This window comes from Budorcas taxicolor, chromosome 17, assembly GCF_023091745.1.
Source record: "Budorcas taxicolor isolate Tak-1 chromosome 17, Takin1.1, whole genome shotgun sequence".
Taxonomy (NCBI): Eukaryota; Metazoa; Chordata; class Mammalia; order Artiodactyla; family Bovidae; genus Budorcas; species Budorcas taxicolor.
Genome location: NC_068926.1, coordinates 16,519,919 through 16,537,766, shown reverse-complemented (window position 1 = coordinate 16,537,766; position 17,848 = coordinate 16,519,919). Strand labels below are relative to the sequence as shown.

At 38.9% G+C, this 17,848-nt stretch overlaps 1 protein-coding gene across 1 annotated transcript; it reads left to right on the top strand.

Annotated features, from left to right (window-relative positions):
• The first annotated feature begins 213 nt into the window (after window positions 1-213).
• On the top strand, window positions 214-16,017 carry IL15 (interleukin 15). The gene is made up of 6 exons (XM_052655023.1): window positions 214-225; window positions 1,324-1,421; window positions 2,708-2,792; window positions 10,715-10,759; window positions 12,713-12,850; window positions 15,853-16,017. The coding sequence occupies exons 1-6, from the start codon at window positions 214-216 to the stop codon at window positions 15,958-15,960; spliced, it is 486 nt and encodes a 161-aa protein (XP_052510983.1). The 3' UTR covers window positions 15,961-16,017.
• Window positions 16,018-17,848: the final 1,831 nt, after the last annotated feature.

Below are 17,848 nucleotides of genomic sequence, written 5' to 3'. Positions count from 1 at the left end.
AAGTGACTAATCGAGTGACTGTGAAAAAGTTGGTGCTCAATAACTGTTAATTCTCTTCCCTTTCTTTGCCCCTACTAGTCCACTTATGTTTTTAATGGATCGTCTTTACTCTGGGTTGTATTGTAGGAAGTATTCTGGATGGATGGCTGCTGGAAACCCATTGCCATAGCCAGCTCTTCTTCAATAGTGAAAGATTTACTCTGGCATTGAGTAATGAGAATTTTGGTAAGAAAAATTAGATGAAGATAGTATGTGGACTTTTCTTAAAAGGTCACTTGTGTCTCAGATACTTCATAATAATTTATATGGCTCTTCTCTGGAGATTTCGGGATGTCACAGATGTCTGTTGACATTTGGGTTATTCTTATTTTGAAAGTAAATAAACTAGGTTTTTAAAGTCTATTAACACCTTGATGTGCTCTTCTTGCTGTTTTTCACTTATGTCACTCTATTTTGTTCTTTAAATGTCTAATCAATAAGTTGCGTAATTCATTCTTTCAGTGTGAATAACATGGAGCACAGATTCTTAGAGGTTAAGTCAACACTGCTCTTTGCGGACTTCCCTGGCAGTTCAGTGGTTAAGTCTCTGCCTTCCAATGCAGGGGGCTGTGAGTTTGACCCCTGGTTAGGGGGCTGAGATCCCACGATGCTGCATGGCCAAAAAATAGAAAAAGCATTGCTCTCTGAAACTATAAAGATTTTGACCACATGAAAGAGGCAGGCAGAAATATCAAAATTCCAGGAAGTTCTGAGATAAGTAATCTTCCTAAATCACCCAGAAAATTTATTATATATCAGCTCTTAAGTTAGCATAGAGTATCTTTGGTTGGTTCCGTTTCTATTCAGTTTGTCTCCAAATGATATTAATATGTAATTAATTTTCATATTGTTATATGAAATTAATATATAACTAGCATACCTATATTAGTAATTCATATAACTAACATGAAATATGTTGGACAATTAAAAAGGAAGTAAGGAAAAAAGAAGAAGAAAGGAAATAAGGATGAGAAGGAAGTTAAGGATAATAGAAACAAATTACATTACCATATAGGTAAATTAGTAAATATACATATTTCTTATGCATCATTATTATTGAAATGCATCTGGAGAAATATGTATTAAAGAACTTTGCATGTAGGAGACAAAGTTGAAGGTAGGGGAGAAAGCAAAAAGGATACATTCTAATTTCATTAATTCCAATAAGGAATTCTGAAAGTTTGATATATTTACATTTTGGAACCTAAAAATATGATAAGGTATTGTTTTGAATCTTATTTTTTCACTGAGTTTAACCACTTTGTCTATAATTTTATTTTTCAGAAACCATATTTGAGAAGTACTTCCATCCAATGCTACTTGTGTTTACTTCTAAACAGTCATTTTTTAACAGAGGCTGGCATTCATGTCTTCATTTTGGGGTAATTTTATTTTTCAACATAGAATCATCATGTTAATAACCAGCATCATTGTTCTTCAATATCTTCTCTATTAAATTGGTTCATGTTCATTGTTTAAATCTTTAGGTTCTTAGTATGTGGGGTATGAGAGCAGATTATGGAGAGTCAGAGGAGGTTTGGTAAACATCCTACAGAGAATTTCTATATTCTTATAAAATTCCAAATGAGTATTACATCCTGCAAATAAATTGGACTTCTTGGTATCTGACTAAACTTGGGAGGAAACTCTTTATTAACATCCTGTGTGATTTTGACACCAGTAAGAAAATAGATAATGAGGGCTTACCAATGTTACTTTTTTATCTACCCCTGGCATTGACTCTTGCTATCCTTTGAGCCCTATCTTAGTTCAGTTTGAAACATTTGTTTCTTCATTTAGGCCTTTTGATTTTCCTCTTAATAAACATTCATATTTTCCCATGCCTATTAACTGTTTCCTTCTCTGTTAGAGGAAAACTAATATACTGCACTCACCCAACTTGTAGTTTTGTGATCTGATTTGCAATTCTGTTTTATTCTGCTAATGCCTTCATGTTATGGGGAACCATAGATTTGTGCAGGTAACTCCTCTCAAAAACAGAATAGTTTTGACTTGCATGCTTCTTTCCTGGATCCATCAGGGAGCAACTATTTTTCTTGAAGCTAAAAGAATTATTCTGCAGTTACTTGGTCAGTGTGTGTATCTTTTGTCCTGATATTAAATTCCATTTTGCAAAACTAAGTAAGTTGTATGATCTAGTTTTGTGACTAGGCCCGAGTCCATAATGTTTATGGAGAAAGCTGCTATAAGGTGCATGTAAGGGGCATATATTTACTGTCAAAATCCTTACATGAAAAAGGTGAGGTGATTGCTTATTTAATGATTTTACCCATTTATTAGACTTAAAAGTCTGATGGGACCTCTACTTAAAGGAAAGTAATAATTCATTCAAAAACATATTCTGGGCACTGCCACATATCAAACAATGTTTTTATTTAGATGTGATAAATTGCACCAGCTTATCTATACAGTATCCCTCTGAATTAGATTTTTATGTAATCCAGGTTGGTCATAAAGCTAGAGTAAAGCACCAAAATTGTACTATATGTTCAGTGTTTATATTCATCTATGAGGCACAAAGGCAAAGACAGCACTCATTTTTTCACTTGTTGGAATGAAAAGGTCTTGATTGCTCTTGTGCCTGTAGTATTCATCAAGACAGTATTATGCTCATTCACAATGCTTTGCTCTTTGGTTTTGCTTTCAGCTGTATCAGTGCAGGTCTTCCCAAAACAGAAGCAAACTGGCAGTATGTAATACATGATTTGAAAACAATTGAGCATCTTATTCAAGTAAGTACTCATTTGTCCATAAAATATTTCGTATAATTGCTATGGAGTCTGTTTCTCCCTGTATTTTGCTGTCAGTCTTAATGAAATCTCACATAAAATAATAATGTTTCAGTAGAATTGGTATGCCTCATAGAACCTCCAATGAAATCTTTTATTTAGAATTTTCAGATAGCAATTACCTTTAAACCTCAATTTATGAATGGCCTAGCATGAAGAGCTCTATGTGACCACAGGCCAGAGAGACTCCCTTTTCCTGTCAGATATATAATAGATATATCCTCCAGATATAAAACAGACTGGAGAAGCTCGTTAGCAGAAAAATCAGGTGACTTGGGGACCCTTATACGGGAAATAGGCTGATCCAGGGAAGGACTCTCTGTTCCATGGGCTAGAAAACCCCCTCTAGAGACACCGGTTGTTCTGGCAGAACCTGTAGAGGAGAGAAACAGGGGCTGTATTGTTTTATGGGCAACACAGGAGGACTAGTGAGCATCCCAGGGACAGCAGGTATACCAAACCTTCCAAATTTGCCCCACAAAGATTCTGAAAACTAAACCATCATTGGAATCACAGCATACAAACATAAGTCAGCCCCTCTGTGCTAAGCCTACACAGAGTGGCTGCACGCTAAACTACAGGACTTACGTAGGACCAGGGTCTCCTTACATAATATCCTAAATACCAGAATATATTGAAAACTCAGTTTTCAAACCAAAAAGCAGGAAAATCACAACTTGAATGAGAAGAAAGTCTGAAACAGACTCTGAAAGCGAGATGGATTAGATGTTGGAATTATTTGACAAGAATTTCAAAGCAGCCATCATGAAGATGTGCCAGCAAGCAATTGTGGATATCCTTGGAACAACTGAAAATAAAACAAAAAACAACTCAGAAAGTCTTAGCGAAGAAATACAATATGTAAAAGCACACCAAATGGAAATGACAGAACTGAAAAATACAATAGCTGAGATATAAAACAGACTGAAAAGGCTCATTAGCAGAATGAATATGACAGAGGAAAGACAGTCAACTCGAGGGTAGAACAGAGAGAAAACAGATTGGAAAAAAGTAAATAAAGCCTCAGGGATTTGGGGGACAATAAAAGATCCAGCCTTCCTGGCATTATCATCCTAGAAGGAGAGGAGAAAAAGAATACTAACAAAAAGACATAGATCAGCGAAATCATTGACAAAATACAAACTGACTTTGTGCTGTCTACAAGGAAATAGGTAGGTTGAAATTAAGAAAGAGAAAAGAATATGTCATGTTGTAGTAGATTGAATAGTGTCCACCCCTAAATTCGCATTCAGCTAGACCACAGAAGTCTTTGCAAATATACTCAGTTAGGGTGAGATTACAGTGAGGTGAGGTGGGCCCTAAATCCTTGACTGTTGTCTTTATAAGAAGAGAACAGGATACATAGACACAGGGAAGAAGGCCCTGTGAGAACAGGCAGCCACAGCCAAACAAGACTGGAACGACTGGCGCGATGCAGCAAGGGTTCGGGAGTCAGGGGGAGTGACAGTTCTCTAGTACCTTCAGAGGGAACAGGCTCAGCTGACTCCCTGGCTTTGAGCCGAAAGAGCATGAGTTGTTACTTGAAGGCCCTCACTCTGTGGCTCCTTGCTACAGCAGCTCTAGGAAACAGGCACACGCACATAGTCATTCACACAATAATTTTAAAGATCAGAAATGGCTTTATTCATATCAGATAATGCGAACTTAATAGCAGATAAAATCACTAGAGTCAGGAGAGATATTACACCTTGGTAAAAGAGATTAATCACCAGGAAAACATAATGATCTTAAATGTGTACCCACCAAACAGCAGAGCCTCAAAATGTAAGCAGCAAACACAAATAATAGATCCAAAAGGAGAAGCAGATGATTCCATAAATATAGTTGATTTTAGCACTTCCTCAGCGACAAATTGAACTACTAGACAGAAAATCAGGAAAGATAGAGAACTGGACAGCACAGTCTACCAGCAATATCTGATGTCACGGATAGAACATTTCACACAACAACAGCTACTAAACATTCTGCTCAGGCACCACTCACCAAGACTGGACGTATCCTGAGCCATAAAATAAACGTGAACACATTTATCAGAACTGAAACCGTGCAGCATATGTTGTCCAACCACAGTGAACTCGAGTAGAAGTTGATTACATAAACACAACAGGAAAATCTCTAAATACTGGGAAATTAAATTATACACTTAGAAACATTCCATGGGTCAAAGAGCAAGTCTCAAAAGATATTAAAATATAGAACTGAATGAAGACAAAAATGCACCATAGGAAGATCTGGGGGATTTAGCTAAAGCATTACTGAGTGGAAAACTGATAAAGTTAAATGATTACGTTAGAAAAGAGGAAAGATCTCAGATCACCAATCTAAATTAGTGCCTCAAGAAACTGGGGAGAGAAGAGCAAAATAAATCTAACCCATGCAGAAGGAAGGAAGTAATAAAGACAAAAACAAAAAGTAATGAAATTCAAGTTAGGAAAGCAATAGGGAAAAATCAACTAAATATAAAGCTCATCACTTGTGGAAAAAAAATCAATAAAATTAATAAACCTTTAGAAATCTCAACAAAGATAAGAGATGACAGATACCATTAATATCAGGACTAAAATTGGGGTCTTACTACAGAACCTACAAACATTAAAAGGATACTAAAGAAAAACCACGAACAACTTGATTCTCATAAATTTGATAATTTAGAGGAAATGGACAATTTTCTCATAAACCACAACCTATCTAGATGTAGCCAAGAAGAAATAGATAATGTGAACTCTCCTACAACTACTAAATACTTTGAATTCACAAGCTCCCCAAATACAATCTCCAGATCAGCTGGTTTCAGTGGAGATCCACATACAGCTGTGTAAAAGTAGTAAATGGGGTTAACAAACTGTAGTTCATCCACACAGTGCACCGTTACTCAGGAGATAAAAAGAGACGAGCTACTTAGCCATGAAAAGGTAAAGAGGATCCTTAAAACCCATTTGCGAAGTGAAAGAAGCCAATCAAAATAGGCTACATACTGTATGTGATTCCAACTATATGACATTCTGGAAAAGGTTGGATACAATAAAATCATCAGTGATTACCAGTGGTTAGGAAAAAGGGATGGATGAAAGTCTGGAGAACAGGTGATTTTTAGGGCAGTGGAACTATTTTGTATGTAACTATAATGATCCATGCATGTCATGACACATTTTCAATAACTATAGGTGTACAATACCAACAGTGAACCCTAATGTAATCTGTGGAGTTTAGCTGAAAATGTATCAATATTGACTCATCAGGTGTAATAGATGTACCATCCTAATGTAAGATATTAATAATAGGGGCAACTTGGGAAGGGGCCTGGGGCCATATAGGAACTCTTCTGGCCATGTCCTGGAAACCCACAACCGCTTAGAAAATAAAGTCTATTAGCTTTTTCAATAAGCCAGTTTCAAAAGGTTACCTACTGTATGATTCCATTTATATAATATTCTTGAAATGATATCATAGGAATGAAGAGCAGAGAAGTGGTTGACAGGTATATAGAAGGATGATGGGGGGAATAGGAATGTTTCGGGAGGAAGGTGATTTTAGCTATACAAGAGTAATGAAATCTTCCTTATGGTAATGGATTGTTCTGTATCTTAAATATGGCAGTGGTTACATGAATTTGCACATCTGATAAGATGGTAAAGAACTATACATATACACACAAAAACTGGTGAAATCTGAACAAAGTTGGTGGACTGTATCCGTGTCAATCTCCTCATTACGATCTTGTACCATGTTATGCAGGGCAAAATGTGGTCTACTGGAAAAGGGAATGGCAAGCCACTTCACTGTTCTTGCTTTGAGAACCCCATGAATGGTACGAAAAGGCAAAAAGATAGGACACTGAAAGATGCATTCCCCAGGTCAGTAGCTGCCCAATTAGCTACTGGAAATCAGTGGAGAAATAACTTCAGAAAGAATGAAGAGATGGAGCAAAAGCAAAAACAGCACCCAGTTGTGAATGTGACTGGTGATGGAAGTAAAGTCTGATGCTGTAAAGAACAGTATTGCATAGGAACCTGAATGTTAGACCCATGAATCAAGACACATTGGAAGTGGTCAAACAAGGAGATGGCAAGAGGGAGCATCGATAATTTAGGAAGCAATGGACTAAAATGGACTGAAACGGGTGAATTTAACTCAGATGACCGTTATATCTACTACTATGGGCAAGAATCCCTTAGAAGAAATGGAGTAGCCCTCATAGTCAACAAAAGAGTCCAAAATGCAGTACTTGGATGCAATCTCAAAAATGACAGAATGATCTCTGTTCGTTTCCAAGGCAAACCATTCAGTATCACAGTAATCCAAGTCTATGCCCCAACCAGTAATGCTGAAGAAGCTGAAGTTGAACAGTTCTATGAAGACCTATAAGACCTTCTAGAGCTAACAACCCCCCAAAAGATGTCCTTTTCTTTATAGGGGACTGGAATGCAAAAGTAGGAAGTCAAGAGATACCTGGGGTAACAGGCAAATTTGGCCTTGGAATACAAAATGAAGCAGGTCAGAGGCTAACAGAGTTTTGCCAAGAGAATGCACTGGTCATAGGAAACACCCTCTTCCAAGAACACAAAAGAAGACTACACATGGACATCTACATATGGTCAATATCAAAATCCGATTGATTGTATTCTTTGCAGCCAAAGATGGAGAAGCTCTATAGTCAGCAAAAGCAAGACCGGGAGCTGACTGTGGCTCAGATCATGAACTCCTTATTGCCAAATTCAGACTTAAATTGAAGAAAGTAGGGAAAACCACTAGACCATTCAGGTGTGACCTAAATCAAATCCCTTACAATTTTACAGTAGAAGTTAGAAATAGATTCAAGGAATTAGATCTGAGAGACAGGGTGCCTGAAGAACTATGGACCAAGGTTTGTGACATTGTACAGGAGACAGGGATCAAGACCATCCCCAAGAAAAAGAAATGCAAAAAGGCAAAATAGTTGTCTGAAGAGGCCTTACAAATAGCTGAGAAAAAAAGAGAAGGTAAAGTCAAAGGAGAAAAGAAAAGATATATCCATTTGAATGCAGAGTTCCACAGAATAACAAGGAGAGATAAGAAAGCCTTCTTCAGTGGTCATTGCAAAGAAATAGAGGAAAACAATAGAATGGGAAAGACTAGAGATCTCTTCAAGAAAATTAGAGATACTAAGCAAACATTTCATGCAAAGATGAGCTCAATAAAGGACAGAAATGGTCTGGACCTAACAGAAGCAGAAGATATTAAGAAGAGGTGGCAAAAATACACAAAAGAACTGTACAAAAAAGATCTTCATGACCCAGATAATCATGATGGTGTGATCACTCACCTAGAGCCAGACATCCTGGAATGTGAAGTCAAGTGGGCCTTAAGAAGCATCACTACGAACAAAGCTAGTGGAGGTATTGGAATTCCAGTTGAGCTATTTCAAATCCTAAAAGATGGTGCTGTGAAACTGCTGCACTCAGTAAACCAGCAAATTTGGAATACTCAGCAGTGGTCACAGGCCAAAGGTCAGTTTTCATTCAACTCCAAAGAAAGGCCATGCCAAAGAATGCTCAAACTACCGCACAATTGCACTCATCTCACATGCTAGCAAAGGAACGCTGAAAATTCTCCAAGCCAGGCTTTAGCAGTATGTGTACCGTGAACTTCCAGATGTTCAGGCTGGTTTTAGAAAAGGCAGAGGAACCAGAGATCAAATTGGCAAGATCCACTGGATCATGGAAAAAGCAAGAGAGTTCCAGAGAAACATCTCTTTCTGCTTTATTGACTACGCCAAAGCCTTCGATTGTGTGGATCACAACAAACTATGGGAAATTCTTCAGTTCAGTTCAGTTCAGTCGCTCAGTCGTGTCTGACTCTGCGACCCCATGAATCGCAGCACGCCAGGCCTCCCTGTCCATCACCAACTCCCGGAGTTCACTCAGACTCATGGCCATCGAGTCCGTGATGCCATCCAGCCATCTCATCCTCTGTCGTCCCCTTCTCCTCCTGCCCCCAATCCCTCCCAGCATCAAAGTCTTTTCCAATGAGTCAACTCTTCACATGAGGTGGCCAAAGTACTGGAGTTTCAGCTTTAGCATCATTCCTTCCAAAGAAATCCCAGGGCTGATCTCCTTCAGAATGGACTGGTTGGATCTCCTTGCAGTCCAAGGGACTCTCAAGAGTCTTCTCCAACACCACAGTTCAAAAGCATCCATTCTTCGGCACTCAGCCTTCTTCACAGTCCAACTCTCACATCCATACATGACCACAGGAAAAACCATAGCCTTGACTAGACAGACCTTAGTTGGCAAAGTCATGTCTCTGCTTTTGAATATACTATCTAGGTTGGTCATAACTTTTCTTCCAAGGAGTAAGCGTCTTTTAATTTCATGGCTGCAATCACCATCTGCAGTGATTTTGGAGCCCAAAAAAATAAAGTCTAACACTGTTTCCACTGTTTCCCCATCTATTTCCCATGAAGTGATGGGACTGGATGCCATGATCTTCGTTTTCTGAATGTTGAGCTTTAGGCCAACTTTTTCACTCTCCTCTTTCACTTTCATCAAGAGGCTTTTTAGTTCCTCTTCCCTTTCTGCCATAAGGGTGGTGTCATCTGCATGTCTGAGGTTATTGATATTTCTCCCGGCACTTGAAATTCTTCAAGTGATGGGAATACCAGACCACCTGACCTGCCTCCTGAGAAATCTGTATGCAGGCTTAAGCACCAGTTAGAACTGGACATGGAACAACAGACTGGTTCCAAAGTGGGAAAGGAGTATGTAAAGGCTGTATATTGTCACCCTGCTTATTTAATTTATATCCAGAGTACATCATAAAAAATACAGGCTAGATGAAGCACAAGCTGGAATCAAGATTGTCGGGAGAAATATCAATAACCTCAAATATGCAGATGATACCACCTTTATGGCAGAAAGTGAAGAATAACTGAAGAGCTTTGATGAAAGTAAAAGAGGAGAATGAAAAAGTTGGCTTAAAAATCGAAGTTCAGAAAACTAAGATCATGGCTTCAGGTCCCATCAGTTCATGGCAAATAGGTGGGAAAATTTAGGGAAATGGTGACAGACACTGTTTTGGGAGGCTCCAAAATCACTGCAGATGGTGACTGCAATCATGAAATTAAAAGACGGTTGCTCCTTGGAATAAAAACTATGACCAACCTAGACAGCATATTAAAAAGCAGAGACATTACCTTGCCAACAAAAGTCCGTCTAGTCAAGGCTATGGTGTTTCCAGTGGTCACGTATGGATGTGAGAGTTGGACTGTGAAGAAAGCTGAGCGCCGAAGAATTGATGCTTTTGAAATGTGGAGTTGGAGAAGCCTCTTAGTCTCTTGGACTGCACGGAGATCCAAACAGTCCATCCTAAAGGAAATCAGACCTGAATGTTCATTGGAAGACTGATGTGGAAGCTGGAACTCCAGTACTTTGACCACCTGATGTGAAGGACTGACTCATTTGAAAAGACCTGGTGATGGGAGGGATTGGGGGCAGGAGGAGAAGGGGACGACAGAGGGTGAGATGGCTGGATGGCATCACTGACTTGATGGACATGAGTTTGAGCAAGCTCTGGGAGTTGGTGATGGACAGGGAGGCCTGGCGTGCTGCAGTCCATGGGGTCACAAAGAGTCAGACATGACTGAGCAACTGAACTGAACTGATGATCCATGACGTCATCACTGGGGGAAGTGGTGAAGGGGCACACAAGATCTTGCTGTATTTTTCTTATAACGTCACATGAATAAAATTATCTCAAAATAAAGACTTTAATTTAGAAAGTTTAATTTAATGTTTTCAGTAGGTTGTTCCCATCGTATCTAAAGCAGGGAATAGCTTCTCATGTTGCTTCTTTTTGTTTCTTTTCAGTCTATGCATATGGATGCCACTTTATATACTGAAAGTGATGCTCATGTGAGTATATTTTGTTTTCAACATTGCTGTCTTTTCCAGTGTTCAAAGGCTTGGAAATATATTTTTATAAATTTACTGGAACATGTATAGTTTTAAAATCTAATGTTTGCGGTGTTCATATGATCAATGAATTTTATATGCAATTGTTGAGATTATAGCACTTTAGGGAGAAAGAGCTACATAGATGCTATTTACACTGTAGCATCTTTGTCAAATCAAGACATGAATAAGCCTTTTTCTATCAATGTCAAACAAAACATAGTATATATATTCTGTCATGCAAGTAAAACATAATGCAATTGATGCAAGAATCAAGTTGGTCAATTTTAAAATATCCAACATATCAATTTTATCCAGTGCTATCACTTTTAATCATATTTTTTACAAATTGTTTAAGTATATTCCTGTTCTACATTTTGCCTGAATCTCTACAGTAGTCAGGAAAGGATTCTGACTGGTTATTCTTTATGTGAGAAAAGAAACAAACAAAACCCGTAATATCTATCAGAATTCAAAAATGATCTTAAATCACTTCATTAATATGCTGACATTGCTGAAGGCATATAGAATTTCTGTTCAGTTGGTGGTCCATTCTCTCTGAATTGGTTACTAAAACCAAGACACAAGTCCCTGACATCTTCTCTTCATGGAAAACAAACTCTGTATTGTGTGTATTCACAACAGTGAGTCTTCTATTATTCCTTAATTAGAACTTCTCCAAAATAGAAAGTTTACCCTACCGAGACTTCTTAAGCATTGGAAAGAAGCCACAGCCAGAAATTAGGGGAGAGGGGGGACAGGTATCTATCAACCCTTGGATACAGTGCTGCCGCACTAGAAACAGTCTCCTCTTTTGGCTTCAACATTGTTTTCCATTTTCCTTTGCATTTTCTTCAAAGTAGAAAGCAGTCAGTTAACCGCCAACACTCAGAATCCTGAGACTGCTGCTTTTGTAAGAAGATAACCTTGCTGCTCCTGGGGTTGTAGCTAGCAAGAAGCTGAGACCGAAATTTAGATTTAAACCCTGACTCAGCCACTTTCTAGCTTTGTTGCCTCGGAAGACACTAAATACTTCTGAACCTCAGTTTTATTATTTATATTTTAGTTGTTATTTATTTTATTGACATGGCAACAGTATTTACCGTTTCAATCCAGAGCAGTGGCTATGGGAAGATAAGGAGTATTTCCAGTGCCAGCCAGGTGGCTGTGTCCTTTCCTTCCTTCCCGCCTTCATTCATTCAGTAAGCACTTGCCAAGTGCCTGCAGAGCTCCAGGCACTACTCATGGCGTTGAAAACAAGAAATCAGACAGTCTCTGTCAAATCCCCCACATGCTCATTAAATACTTTGGTTTGAAGTTTAGGTTTTTGTTAAAGTAATCATCTTGAGAAATGTATTTTTATGAGACCTGAAAAGTACCTTTCTGATTTGGCCAGCCTGTGCTTAGGCCATACTCCTGCTTTGATTTTTCTAAGAAATTTCTTGGAATCCTGTGTGCCACTGGAACTTGCAGGAATAGTATGATTAGCAGCTACCAATATTTAAAACGTTAACCATACAGCCTGATTCAAAAAAAATCTTCCATATGCACCATCTATATTCATGTTTTGAGAGTTCCAGGTCAATATTATCACCCCTTTAGACAGAGGAAATGTGCTTAGTGGGGAAGAGTGGCGTATTATTTCTACATTGTCTAGTTTTATGTTCTTTCTTCTGCACAGTATCCCCATCTTTCCTGACTGTTTTTTGTTCTCAGTTTGTTTTTGTTTTGATTTCAAAGCCAAAAGAGAAAAATAAGTGAAGCTGTTTCCTATGTAAAACGTCTTACGAGTATTGTGTTTCTTTATAAAATAGTTGGATTGACTTTTTACAAAATCAGAATTGCATCTGTGTGAAACTGAAATAATGGGAAAATAATTGTTTTCTAAACCGATTCTTTGTAATTCTGTTTTAGCCCAATTGCAAAGTAACAGCATTGCAGTGCTTTCTCCTCGAGCTACGCGTTATTTTACACGAGTCCAAAAATGCCACCATTTATGAAATAATAGAAAATCTTACCATGCTAGCAAACAGAAATTTATCTTCTATTGAGGTGAGTTATCCAGTAGTTGTCCAGAGTTGCATCAGATGCTCTTGGATTGACTGGGGGCAATCATTAGCTGGATCGGAATAGACATGGAGACCCTTGGAGGGAGCACTTGGGAAAAGGAGTTAATTCCAGCAGAATGGCTGCCAGAAGCTGCACCACCACTCCTGTGCACACAATCCTAAACTTTTTCTTGATTTATTCATTCAACAAACATTTCCTACATGCTCCGCAGTGTGTGCTTCAGTGCACACAGGGGTGTGCTGAAATGTGTTGAAATGACAAAGGTTAACTAGACAAAGAGGTCACTGACCTCATGGTGTCGATCACCAGGTATAGTTACATAATTGTTTAGCGTGTGTGTGTGTCCGTGTGTGTGTGTTAGCCACTCCGTCCTATCCAACTGTTTGTGACCCTGTGGACTATAAGCCACCAGGCTCCTCTGTCCATGGAATTCTGCAGGCAAGAATACTGGAGTGAATTGCCATTTCCTTCTCCAGGGGATCTTCCCAACCCAGGGATCAAACCTGGATCTCCTGCATGCAGGCAGATTCTTTATGTCTGAGCCAACAGGGAAGGTTCTTTATGTCTGATGCCCAATTGTTGAGCATCCATAGAGTAATACTTGTGTTATTACTCTGTGCCAGATACTGTTCTTCCAGGGTCAGATGGTAACTCGTTGAATTCTCTCAGTCAATCTGTGAGATATGGTTATCATTGTTTCTGTTTTGAGGTTTAAAAAATTGGGGCTCTGGGAGCTTGCATCTCTCTCTCCAGTTTATTCAGTTAGTAAAATGAGGAGCCAGGAATCCCCGAGCAATTTCTCTCCAGAGGCTACCTTCTTATCTACTCAAAGGATAAATGTTGCAAAAAAATAATCATAAAAATCTGAATACTTGGAGTATAAGGTATACTCCTAGGTAGCAAGAGCAGTATCGGGCTCCTGGAGAGCAAATGCCAGGGACCCCTACGCTAGGCTGGAGCATCAGCTATGCAAGGCCCTGAAGTACTGACGATTATGGCTTGCATGGAGAAATACTAGTGGCCAAAGGAAAGTGGACAGAAAAAGTTTCATAAACAAACAAAGCCATCATCGTAATTTGTTCACTTAACAAATACGCTTTGGGACCCATTGTAGGCCCTCATGATAACAGAAGTTAAAACAAACATACTGTTCCTGCTCTTACAAAAGGAGGAAACATGTAGTAATCAATAAGCAAATAAATAGTAGGTCAGGTGTTTATTAATAACTGTAGTGGCCACAAAAGAGGCAGATAAGGACACTGAGTCTCTAGAGAAGGTTTGCTTACAAAGCTGACAATTGGCAAAAACATGAGAGAGAATGAGCTTCAAGGATGCCATGGGGAAGTATGTTCAGTCAGAGGCAACTGAAAGAGCAGAGACCCTGAGCTAGGGTGGCTGGACACCGCTGATTTTCCCTAAAGTATCAAGCTGCTTTAGGTCTCTACTTCAATGTCACCATCTCACAGCAATGTCACTTCTTCACAACTGCAATCCTGCCCCCACCTCAGCATGCCTCACCCCCCTCTCTATGTGTCCCACCATCTTAAATACTATATATTTTACTTGCTGGATATTGTCTGATTTTTCCTACTAGAATTTCAGCTTCAGAGGGGCAGGTGTTTTGTTTCCATTTTTTTTGTTTGTTTGTTTTTAATGCTGTATCCCAAATCCTAGAACAGTGCTTGACATGTACTAGAATGCTGATCTATTTCTGAAATGAATATATTAATGTTTAAAATACTCTCGTGATATGTTATCTCTCTGTTATTGGTGGAAAGGCTGAGCCATGCAACTGATAATTCATAGCAAATGTCAATGGGGAACTCTTTAATGTGCATTTTTATAGTCCCCCTCATCATGGCATAGTGTGGCCCAAATGCACAGTCAGAAGACCTGGATGTGGAGAATTTCACTGATTGTGTCAACTAAATGAGTCATTTACTATCTCTGCCTTCCTATCTGACATGATTACTTTCAGAATCAAATAGGACAGCATTATATGGAATATGACAGCACCTGGCAGAGGGTATGTGCTTGATAAACGTTGGTGAATTTGAATTTTAAATGCTTAATGGATGGAGAACTCTCATTTTGATTTTTCCTGAAACAGCTTTCACAGTTCAGATGATCCCGGGAAAGTTTGTTTTGTAGATTGCTACACTTGTAGAAACTGTGTTTAAAGTACAATAATTTATGGTATTCATAAAAATAGTTCAAATTAACCAATAATAATTGGCTGAATAGCATGTGCCAGGCCCTGTGCGAAGCAATAATATATAGCCTTGACTTCCTGGAAGAGCCTAGAGCAAACAGTGGTCTGAGAAGCATAAAGCTCCTTAATATCAGCCTAACACATGATGTGATGTGAGAGAGAGCCTCAATACAGAGTTCTGAGGATGAAGAGACGGGACATTTAGTCCAGCCTCGGGAGCTCCCAGGTTCAGAAAAGCCTTCCCAGTAGAGATAGCACCTGAGTCATCCTAAGTGTGAGTGGTTGTAGCTAAAATAGAAGTGTGGAAGGAAGAGAGAAAAGCAAAGACAGCAAAACACCTAATAGGTTGATGTATGTATGGGACCAAAAGGCATGAGCCCAGTGTTCCTAGGGCTGAATCTTCGAGCTGTGGGAAAAGTGAAAGAAATAGGTAAGGAATAGCTCAAGGAGAGCTGGCATGCCATGCAGGGGACCAAGGACTTCATGCTAGGATAGACGACCAGAAACTACTGCAGGCCTCTAAGCAAGAAGTTTGTGGTTCAATAGGTCTTTTTTAAAATTATATTTTTCACTGTCCTTAATTCACTCTAGGGAAAAATCAGTCCTTATTAAATCTCTCCAGTTCTCTTTTCCCTTAGTTCTTCCTAATATGGTAATTAATCTGCCAAATATTTTATGTCTGGACACCTCACTATGTGGTTCAAATGATATGATATTCACAGGAAAGGCATATTTTAGATTTTCCAATCTAATCCTTTCTTTTTATTTGCAGAATAAAACAGAATTGGGATGCAAAGAATGTGAGGAACTGGAGGAAAAAAGTATCAAAGAATTTTTGAAGAGTTTTGTACATATTGTGCAAATGTTCAACACTTCTTGATTGCAGCTGATCCTTTTCCACATTTCTATTATTAACAAACATCTTTCCACGGCTTAGAGGCAACAAAGCACTCAGCATTTCAAATGTGCTGCCAGAACAAATTCTCCTGGCAAGACGATGCTCAGGATCTTGGTTGGGATGGATTCATAACGGTAAAAGTTGAAACATAGCAGTGAGATCACATTGTCTGCCAAGGACGGACTTATTTTGTTCATTTATTTTTAATTTATTACTGAAGTTGTACATATCTGTAGCATAATGTAAAATGTTGAATAAAATTGTGTACATATTTTATCCTTTGAAATTGCACTGATATTTTACATCTTATAAGAAAATAGAGGGTGTTTGGTTCAAGGGTGACAGTCAAATTATTTAACAAGCTGTACCACTTGGTACCACGGCTATAGGCGTAGAGGATGGCCCAACCAATGTGGAAATTGACTACCAACCTTCGATTACTTCTTCAGGTGTAGCACTTGGAAGGAGAATTGACTACCAACAAGAAAGGAGGAACTCGGTAGAAACCAATAATTTCATTATTGATATACAAGGCCCTTCTTCTTGCTATTGTTGTTGTTTGTTTAGTCACAAAGTCATGTCCAACATTTTTTGCGACTTCATAGACTTCAGCCCTAGAACATGGCATCCAGTCCCATCACTTCATGGCAAATAGAAGGGGAAAAAGTATAAGTAGTGACAGATTTTATATTCTTGGACTCCAGAATCCCTCCAGACAGTGACTGCAGCTACAAAATTAGAAGACGCTTGCTCCTTGGAAGAAAAACTATGACAAACCTAGACAGCGTAATAAAAAGCAGAGACATTACTTTGCCAACAAAGGTCCGTAGAGTTTAAAGCTATGGTTTTTCCAGTAGTCATGGATGGATGTGAGAGTTGGACCATAAAGAAGTCTGATCACTGAAGAATTGATGCTTTCAAACTGTTGTGATAGAGAAAACTCTGAGAGTGCTTTCGACAGCAAGGAGATCAAACCAGTCAATCCTACAGGAAGTGAACCCTGAATATTCATTGGAAGGACTGATGCTGAAGCTGAAGCTCCAATATTTTGGCCACCTGATGCGAAGAGCTAACTCATCGGAAAAGACCTTGATGCTGTGAAGGACTGAAAGCACGAGGAGAAGAGGGCAGCAGGGGACGAGATGGTCAGATAGCATCACCAACTAAATGGACATGAATTTGAGCAAACTTCAGGAGATGGTGAGGGACAAGGAAGCCTAGCGTGCTGCAGTTCATGGGGTTGCAAAGAGTCAGAGACATGACTTAGCGACTGAACAGCAACACACTGTAGCCTGCCAGTTTCCTCTGTCCAGGGGATTTTCCAGGCAGCAATGCTGGAGCGGGCTGCCAGTTCCTTCTCTAGGGAATCTTCCTGACCCAGGGGTTGAGCCTGCATCTGCTGCACTGCAGGTGGATTCTTTACCACTGAGCCACCACTAAAGCTCTGATTATTATGAAGAGAGTTTGCAAGTGCCTGGCAGGGAATATGCATCAGTCCATCTATAATAAACCTTTACTGTGGCTATAATAAACCTTTACTGATAGGTGAAATTGTGTATCAAAAGCTAATGGTTGCAACAATGTTTATATTTCATTCTTCCCTCATGTACACGTATTTTACTTTCCTACACTGTTTTTGTCATGTTTGGATAATAAAAAACTGCTGATGAGAGCTAACAGGATGTGGCATGAAATAATTGTTTCTATTATTTTTTAGTATACTGTCTATAATTTTCAAACTCTCTTGAAACTGAACTGACTGAAATGAAATATGCTCATCTCATCACAGATTTCTTGCCCCTAGTTCACTTCTGGCAGACTTTACTGAGAGATCAAAGAGTAGGGATTTATCTTAAGAATTTGATTTCTT